The 10085-nt window shown below is 48.8% G+C and overlaps 1 protein-coding gene across 1 annotated transcript in view; it reads right to left on the bottom strand.

Annotated features, from left to right (window-relative positions):
- Positions 1-10085, bottom strand: part of LMF1 (lipase maturation factor 1) — a gene marked incomplete at its 5' end in the record, with an annotated part of 349511 nt that overhangs the window by 17511 nt on the left and 321915 nt on the right. The window contains one exon of the mRNA XM_019512578.1: positions 513-625. Coding sequence (XP_019368123.1) covers positions 513-625 — 113 coding nt within the window. The remainder of the gene's footprint in view (positions 1-512; positions 626-10085) is intronic.

The raw sequence follows: 10085 nt of genomic DNA, 5'->3' as shown, positions 1-10085 counted from the left end.
GGGGGGGGAGTCCCTTTTGTAAGTAATTTCTGGGTCTGAACAGAAATGTTTCAGGTTTCAGTTGCCATTTTTAGGGGGTTGATGACAATCGCTAAAACATGTCGACAACACCAAGGCTTTTTGGTAGGGAAAAATAAATCACGTACCCCTCTACAGAATTACTTCAATAGCTCCTTAAAATGGCTTTCTTACTTGATCAGGGCAAAAAGCAGGAAAACGTATGAACGGTCAAGATTTCTGTCCAAAGGAAGCAACATGGATCCCCCTACGGATCTGCCTGGGGATCTTCTCGACATCGGCATAACTCACATCCAAAAAAAACGTTAGGAAGGTAAAGGTACTTAGAAAAGATTATTGTCTCTGTGTCGGCTCTGATCAGCTGCCTCTTCAATTTTAAAAGATCCGTGCCGCGACATGAAAATGCACATTGAAGAATAGACGCGTATGCAGTAGTGAGAAACCATAAAGCAGATTGTCGTGCCTCAAGGTCACTGTTAGTGAAAAGGCCTTACCGGGGAGGTGCTTTGCCTTCAAACGGGTTGAACGCCATCAGAGACAACGCCTCCTCTTCGTTGGCCAGCAGCTTTCCAGCCAAGTGGATTATCCATTCGTTCTGTTCATAGGTCTGATGGAAGAGTAGGGTGTGGGGAGGAAAGAGAAACAAAGCAAAAGTGTTAGACACCACCGGATAGGAACTGAAAATCAAAGGCTCTCACGTGGTCCCTGCCAGCTCCTGGCCAAACACTGCGGCAGATTCAACCAACAAGCGAAGTCCGGGCTTGCTGGGAGGATCTCCAGTACTGCTGCACAGGCCACTGCAACCGGGATCCCTGGTTAGTCCAAAATGGGATCCTGTCGTCCGGGCCAAACCTAAAAGTACAGCACTCAATTGCTCTCACCTGGGACTCATCCCTCGCGAATGCCGGCACTGCACTAACATGATGATCATGGGACCTTGCTGACTACCACGAGTACTGGCGTGAACTGTGGTCTTCTCAAAGGATTTCAATGCCATGGTGGCTGCAGAAGGAGAACGTATTCAAATGCATAACGGCCTGTATGGAGCCTGGTCTACTTGAACTTGTGCATGGCTTAACGACGGACTTACCCCCTACCCCAGCTTTGCACCAACGGGACCTCCGGGACCCAGCATTGCAGAAGACGCCGTGAGAATCCCTGTAAGCAGCAATTTATGCAATAACCTACCCAGGGCCCATCACTAAGGTTTTGCCTTATGCTGTGAATCCTGAATCACTTTTATGCTTCACATCCTGCCTAACAGACCTGGAGCCGTTCCTACTATTCATCTAACTCTCCAAGCCTCTACCCTTGATCTCCGTCATTTTCCAGCAGTGATTTGCACACATTAACATTCTCTTAAATGTAAGAAGAGGCTGTTTATCATTTTCAAATGCACTGCTTTTTGAAGGTAGAATAAGACTGATGTCCTAGCTGTCATGGTCCAGAAATTATGTGAGAGGCAAGGGTTTCCTTAGGGTTTCCTTAAGACCCGATGAAGAATGCCTTGCATTCAAAAGCTTGCCTAACTCTATCCCAGCTATGCAGTTGGTTCAACAAAAGAGATCACCTTAAGAAATCCTTGCTTTTTGATGTCATTAGTAGCTCTCTTGTTCTTATATGATGAGGAAGAGCAAACAGGAGCATCACCTTTTTTGTAACGGTTGTTGGTTTATATGCTTCTGCTATATCCCATGACATCCATTTATTGACCAATGTCCATCCAAGGTACCATCTACGCCCTCATTTAAGGGACCACTGAACTTGGCTCCAGGTGTTTCGTTGAGCTGCACCCACGCCAAGCTGGAGCTAGTCACCTCCTTTTATGAACTGATGCCGTGTCCGTATTTCGGAGCCGGCTATCCAGCAAATCTCCCCCTAAGAGGCTTTCACTTCTCAATTGTTTTCTATGCTTTAAGAGTCCATAAAGGCTTTTATATACATATATTTAAATGGATTTCTTGAGCAAGCAGTAGGGGACACTGTAGGAAAGCTAAACCCAGCAGCTGTACCTGCGAGGCTATGACTAATACAGAATATCAATAAAATGCAAGGTTACTCTGCAAATCTTTTATAACGGCAACGTGTGTTATTTCCGTTGCTACAGGCAACAGGGAGAGAAATGCGTGGATGGAAAACACCAAACACGGATGGACAGCCCTTCACATGGCAGCAGCTCCTCTCGGGGCTGGCCCCATGCTCATCACGAGTCAGAGGAAAACCACAGTGTTTTATGCCAACGGCGTTTGCAAAAAAATCAGTGCGCCCCTCCTTGCCTTCGCTCGTGAGCTGCTCGCGGGCCCCGCTGCCAACCTCAAGTGTCCGAGGCTCAGGGCTGCGGCCTTCTTAGTCTTAAAAATGGTGAGAGTTCAGCAAAAATATATTTTGCTTTCTGAAAGCCAAGCTGCGCCCTCGCTGTCGGCCAGTTGGCTCCATCCAACCTCTTGCCTTCTCAAGGTGGGAGGACATCCCTTCTGCCCGTCTTCCCCATAGTGCTGCCCTTCTCTGCCCACCTTTATCTCCCTCCTTAGCCCATGCATCTTCTTCCCCTGCTCGCATTCATCCCCGCTCGCCTGCTCTATACAGTGCACCAATGCCTGGCATTTCCCACGCAGCCTCTTGTACCCTTTGCAATTTTTTGCTCCTCTTCATTTTCCTGAGCTTCACATCCTCCTGGCAACCCCAACCCTTTCCACCCTCCCACCATCATGCACAGGTCTTGCACACCTGTGTGCTTGCATCCTTAGCCCCTCTCCCTATCCGGGGCGTGTACCTGGCCCATCACCCAGGCACCCCAGGAGGAGGCTGTATTCCCCCGAGGGCTGCCTGGTTTCAGCCCAGCCGAAAACAATGAACCGTGGTCGCTCCCACATGCAATATCTTAGGGGAATGGTGGCTGATGACAGCTTGGCTTCTGCCTCCTTGCAAGCAACGGAGGTGGCAGCCAATTCGAGTTGGGGAAACGTAGCGGGTCCTGATGCCAGGACCCTGAGATCATGTGAGACACTCCCATGAGTCTTGCACGGCTCGCAAGAGTTGGCAAGGTGGCAGGAAAACCCAGAGACGTCTCTGCCAAAGGCCGGCAGCTCCAGGCCAAAACCTTCAGCAGTGATGAGCGACACCGAGTCCCTCCGTTTCTCGATGCTCCAGAAGAGACACCGTCGCGGCGCTCGACTTTCAGTGGCTAGAAACCGCGGCGGCTTCACCGGAGAAATCCCCTTTGAGTGGACACGACTAAACACCGAGTGAGGGAGAAATGAGGGCCTGACTCTTTGGCCCCGAGACGGGAACTGAGTGGGGGCTGCCGCGAGTCCTGGCTTCACTCGGAGGAGAGGCATATGACAACCCCAGATGATCCACCATGCTGAGGCGGGGCCCTCAAATGTCAAGAGATTGGCTTAAAAATCACAAAGGTTGTTCAAAAATGAACAAACGTTCTATTCTCTCGACTGGCCTCCAGGTCTTGGAGGCTTTAGGGGGCCTGAATTTTAAGGGCAAAGAGTGCAGATGGGCTGGTAAGGAGTCCCCCCTTCTAATTAGCAGCCATTAAATGGACTACCTGCCACCAGCTATTAGCATGGGCTCCATCCTGAACCTTTTCTGAAGGGTCCCCCCAGAAAGTCCCATCCCCAGTTGGGTTACAGGTTACAGCAGAAATGCAGATCTACCATCCCAAGCTGGGAGGTAGCCACGGGTCATACTCAGGTAGCCATACTCGTGCACCATTGTGCCCAGGACACCTAATGAGTCTGCCTGCACTGCCTATGCCACTTCCAGTCCAGCAGCAGGATTAATTAGCCTGTCCAAATCACCGCCCCAAGGTGGCTGCAATGGCTGGACGCAGAAGTGGCGTGAAATACTTTGGGTTCCCGAGGTCCGTGCAGCGCGACTCCCAGATTTTGCCCCTTGGTTGCTCTGTGTAAAAAATCTGGGAGATTTTTGTGAAAGGAAGTCGAACCCCCTGACTCCAGGTGCCGGGGCTTTCCGAGAGACACCGCACGTCGTGCCGATCATTATAAAATCACAAGCGTTTGCAACGGTGGAACGAAATCCCTGGGCCAGTTGGCTCCGGAGGCTCTAACTAATATTCCCACGCCCGCCAGCGAAGGAGGTTTGCAAAGAGGGTTTTTTTTCCCTTTTGAAATTTATAACATGTCTGGCCCCAGAAAAGCCTGAAAGTGAGAAGTTTCCACTGAATGCACCCTTCCCAACACGAAAGGCTTGGACACATGCACTGCTGATGGCTGGAAAATGCAGAGGGACTAATGACTGCACTGTTTAACTCATTACTCTGGAAAGCGATCCAGGGGCGAAGGTGGCGGTGGGTCGAGTCAAGGCGCTCTGGGCAAGGCAGAGAGGGGACATTTCTTCTGGCTCTGGAGGGACCACGACACAAATGACCCCTGAAGACCGCGGGACCAGAAAGTTTCAGCTGGACGGGAGGGGACTCTGCTTCGGTCTGCTCTGAACACTCAAAAAACATCACAAGACAGAGCTTGACTCATAAGATGGGCTTAAAAACCAGTGTCAGCTGATTGAAAACAACATGGAAAAAATTACTTAATTGGGGATCTAGCATGCAATGTGGGGGCTTTTAAGTGGAGGCCCCCTTTCCACCCATTCAACCGCCTCCATTTGCACGTGATCACTGCAGACTTAAAAATACAACGTGAAATCAAGCCATTCCCTCCTTGCCCCTGCTTTTACCAGGGTTTTTTGTTTTTTTTTTAAGGGTTTAAGTGTTTTTGTGCCTTAAACTTATAGGCGGAGGTTTGAAATGGCAATGGCACCTAATCTCTTGGGGGTCTCTGGATGCTGCTGTAAGAAAAATAACATGCAAGTGCTAAGTACTTAAAAAAATTAAAAAACAATTATGGTTTGAGAGAGGAGCGAGGCCATGAAAAGCTGCCACAGCGTGACATTGCAGAGATAACAAAACAGTATATAATGTAAGCATTAACCAAAAAAACCCCCACACACAGCACTACAGGGACTGTGTTCCCAACTGAAATAATAATGGTAAGAGCCCTTTTCCTCCAGCTTTAATTGGTCATTTAATGAAAAAGGACTGTGGATTAGTGTGGCATTTTATTGAATCTGAGTCCTGGCACAGGCTCACCAGAGGAGGTAAGTATGGGATGCACATGTGGAAACAGCTGGAAACTTGGCATGGGAGGGGAGCATTATTATTATTTTTCATGGTTGAGAGCTGCATGCATTTTCACATAGGATTGGGTGTGTTGAAGGACAACAGAGGGCTGAAGGAGCTTTGAATTGCATGACATTACGAGACACTTTAAGGGAATATGCATCAAAGGCCACCTACTTCTGTGTAAGTATGAGGACAAGGAGTTGATTTCATGATCCTGGACGTTTCTACTGATCTGGACCCATTCCCTGCTGTAGCTGAATGCCTCAAACCCTAGATATTAGAGGAACCTGCAGCATCAGCTGGGATATTCAGTACTATTATGTGGTACAGGGAACCGAAGGAATGAAAATTCTTTGCTTGTATAGAATCATAGATCACAGAATCATAGAAAATGAGGGTGGGAGGGGACCCCACGAGGTCACATCTAGTGCAACCCCCTGCTCAAAGCAGGACCAGCCCCAGCTATATCATCCCAGACAAGGCTTTGTCTACCTGGGTCTTACAAACCTCCAAGGATGGAGACTGCACCACCTCTCTGGGGAGCTTGTCCCAGTGCTTCACCACCCTCCTAGTAAGAAAGTTTTTCCTAATATCCAACTTAAACCTCCCTTGCTGCAGCTTGAGCCCATTGCTCCTTGTCCTGTCACCTGCCCCCACTGAGAACAGCCCAGCTCCATCCTCTTTGCAACCCCCTGCAGGGAGCTGAAGGCTGCTATTCAATCCCCCCTCAGTCTTCTTTTCTGCAGACTAAATCAGCCCATTTCCCTCATCCTCTCCTCACCAGTCATGTCCCCCAGGCTCCCAACCATTTTCATTGCCCTCCGCTGGACTCTCTCCAGTTTGCCCACAGCCTTTCTGTCGTGGGAGGCCAACAACTGGACACCGGACTCCAGATGTGTCCTCCCCAGTGCTGAATAGAGGGGAAGAACCACTGCCCTTGACCTGCCGGCAACGCTCTTACCAATGCAGCCCAGGATGCCGTTTACCTTGTTTGCAACAAGGGCACATTGTTGACTTATCTTCAGGTTTAAGTCCCCTGTCACCTCCAGGTCCTTTTCTGCAGAGCTGCTGCCCAGCCAGTCCCCCGCAGCCTGCACTGGTGCAGGGATTGCTCCATCCTACGTGCAGGACTTTGCATGTGTCCTTGTTGAACATCGTGCAATTTCTTTTGGCCCAGTCCTCCAGCTTGTCCAGGTCACTTTGAATCCTAGCCCTACCCTCCAGCGCACCTACTACTCCCCCCAGCTTGGTGTTGTTCGCAATACTGCTGAGGGTGCACGCCACTCCACATACATACACCGCTTTCCACACAAAGGCATTTGCTAACATTAATTAACCCTTGCCTCCAGAAGATGAGAGAATTATCTCCATTATACAGATTGAGTACTTGTCCAAGGCTCACAGCTGACCAAAGGCAAACCCGAGGGCAGAAGCCTGAATCCTCCACACTAAATATGTGGCCATCCCTCCTTTTGTCACTGCTTCCAGGCACTTGGAGTCAAACTATAATGTCACCAAGACACTAGGCTTTGAAAACCAATATCAATAGGACCAGTGCTCTGTTATTATTATGACTATTTATTATTCAGTAAGCACCAACAGCCCACTGTCCAAGCCAATAGTCTCTGCTCTGAAAAGTTTATACCCTCTGAATAGAATAAATGATCTTCATGCCACAAAAAAAGAAAACAAAAAATATTACCTCTGCCTTTGATCACTCTTTATTAAGAGCAGCCAGGCTTTCCACGGCTGCCCAATAACGGAAAGCTAACGTCCTCACTATAAACAGCTGGATTTTGTAAAGTCTGGGACATCCTCTTCCCAGGAAAAGGGACCAACCAAAGCATAGAAACTATGCACAATATAGTCTGCTATCAGGTGACCCTTTATTAGCTATGCTGAATCCTCCTTGCAACCTGCCAAAACACTGAATGCAATGTCTTTTGGACCACCGTTGCCACCCACAGGCTAACTCCATCTTATAAAGCTTCAAATCCTCTGCAGGAGACGGAGGACATTGTTCAAGCTCTGCTATCTCAGTCCTCCAGCCAGGGTGCTCAATAAATAATCAAACTGGCTGGAGGACCGAGATAACGGAGCTTGAACAACGTCATCCGTCTCCTGCACAGACACGGCGAGCCTTTTACATGCATTTCTACACCAAACATCAAGCCGCCACTTTTAGCAGCCGCATCTCTAACTAATACATGCAGAATTACCTATATTGGGCTGGGCTTTGGTTCAAGCTGATTTCAGCGAAGCCAGGCCAGCTGGATATGATCCAGAACCTCTGCAAAGGAACCATGAACACCCATGACTTGGACCTAAGAGATGCATCACCCCTTCCAGCTTCCCAACAGAGGTGCTGTTGTTACAGGAACGTGGATTCATTGAATAAAACCACCAAATGGACCAAACTGTCTTTGGCCAAGAGTAAATGGGGTGGGGGGATCCCTTATCACCAAGAACAACCAGCTTCACAAAGGCAAAGCCAGTCTCTTTCCCAACTTGAGGATGTTAATGCTGCTACTGGTGAGAGCCAGGAGAAGTTCTTGCTCTCTTGGATGGGAAGGACTGGGAATGTGCTTGACTCCTATTCAGGAATGAGAGTAAAAGAAACAGCAGGCCTGTGTGGATTAAGCCTCTTCCCACCCTCCTCCTGAATCTGACTCTGATTCTTTCTGGAGTCACCCTGTGCTCTAGACATTTTTGCACAGCTGCGGTATCTTTTCCTCAGCTGATTAGGATCCCAATTCTCCAAACCCTTGCACATGGGCGCCTTTATTTCCATAACTCACTCCGCCTGATTCAACGGCACTGTTCAAATGAGGAAAGCTACTCCGGGACGTGGCATCGCTTGTGAAATTCAGACCCAAATTCTCTAGAAAGAAGAGCCATCAGGACTTGTGGTAGAGGTGATATCTTTTATTAGACCAATTAGATTTTTGCAAAAAAAAAAATTCTTTCATTGCAAGATTTTGTGCACAAATGCCCAAAAGCTTGCAATTAAACATTTATTTTCTGCAAAAATGTAGCGCATTTTTCTTTGCAAAACTTTAGTGCAAAATTTTTTTTGCAAAAAGTTTTTGCAAAACTCGACCATGAGTCCCAATTGCTTTTTGCTTCTAGACCAATCTGGCTACAATCTCGATACTTGAAACAAGCAGAATGTGTTGAACCAAGTGTGACAATGTTACTAGCAGGTGACAACATTATTAGCTGGAAGAGGGTATAAGGGGAATCCCATTTCTGCTAAGAAAGGGGGGGGGGAAGGATCCTGGTGATTTCTTCATGTCATTGCTTCTGGCATTTTGCGGGAGATTTTCCCTTCTGCAGACAGGACGCAGCAATGCAGACGTGTTTCTAGACTGGTTACGCCTCTGCCAGGACGAAATGAAGGCCGCTAATTCAGAGCCGCGCTGCACCCGCAGCATGCCAAGACACTCGAAACAAAGAGGGGATTTAGAAAACAAATGAAAAGGGATATTATAATGAGATAATAAAATTAAGATCATGAAAGTTATTTCCTGGGAAATAACATCACGTTCTACTGCATGCACTTGTGTTGCACGTTGCGTTTGATTGCTACCGGGGCTACAATTAAGTAGCAGTTGAGTAGCGCGCTGCACTTCACCAGCACAAATCCCCGAGCTTCTAAAATTTCGGATATGCCAGCTATTCAAACATGTGACAAGTGAAGGCCTGTGTCAGCCACGACAGGCTTCGGGCCCGCTTCTTTCAGCAAACCCGTGTTTCTCCAGCACAGATCCTGGAGCTGGGCTCGCGAGCGGGAAGTTTCTCAGGAAGCCCCAAGTGAAAGACGGCATCGTATGTCAGGCGGTGATGAGGTGCCAAGAGGAACCTGTCAGGAGCAGCACAAAGGGATGGCAAATATCTTCCCCTGAGCTCCTCCAGCTTTTCCGCAGCTTGTCAGGAGCTCGGTGCGTTGGTTCCTTAATTGACCACCTTTGATACGCTGCAAAACCCGGCTCTCGGACCTGCTGCTCAGGAAGTTGTTGGGTAAAGGTGGAGAAAGAAAACGGACTGAAAAGACGAGAAATGCAATCCAGAGGCAGGGTGGGGGATGGGACCTGATTTTGTGAACCCCAGAAGTGAGGGGTTGGGGTTTGCAAGACAGTGAGCTGTTGCAAGACAGCTTGGGTTCAAAGTTTTCGCTGAATTTAAACAGGGAGTTTCTCATCCCTCCTTCAGGTGCCTGCCTGGGGCGATTCAAACAAACTGCTGGTGAAAGTGGGTTTATTCCAAGCACAGGAAAATGCCCACCCCTCCAGCAAGTGGGACGGGACGGACTGACACATGGCACGGACCATTTTCAAACACAGGTGCTTAAAGTTCAGGTCTAGCCCCAGGGACGTAATTCCTAGAGGTTCCGAGAAACAGCAGCTTCATTTGATCTGAGCAGGGGACTGGGAGCCAGGACTCTTGGCTCCCATTGCCGGCTTTGACTTCAGGGTGATGGGCACATCTGGAATCCAGCCAAGTGCCTAGCAATACACTGCATACATCTAAATGGTGTGTCATGATGCTTGTCTCTCTGGACCGTCTCTGTTTTCACCCTGTTTCTTCATGACGTTCCTGCCCCACTTCTATAACTCTCTTTCCTAAGCAGAATTGGATCCCGGTCCACATGGCCATGTTCTTCCACCCAGCCTTGGCTTTCTTCCTGCAATGCCAAGCAGTAGAGGAAGTCTCCCAAGAACAGCCAAGACACAAGTTGGGAAACAGAGACTCTGTTTTGGGCTCTGTTCCTGCCCAGGGTCCCCCCCAGCAGGCCACAGCGTCACTTCCCTAGGATCGTCTCCAGCTGGAAAATTCCTACCAGCTCTGACGAGCTCTTGCTGCAAGCGAAGTGGAAAATGTTGGGCGGTGACCAACACCCTCCGTGGGACACGCA

Source organism: Gavialis gangeticus, unplaced genomic scaffold (assembly GCF_001723915.1).
Source record: "Gavialis gangeticus isolate Ggan-Ray unplaced genomic scaffold, GavGan_comp1, whole genome shotgun sequence".
NCBI lineage: Eukaryota > Metazoa > Chordata > Crocodylia > Gavialidae > Gavialis > Gavialis gangeticus.
The sequence above is the reverse complement of the archived record's forward strand: the minus strand, read 5'-3'. Positions and strand labels throughout refer to the sequence as shown.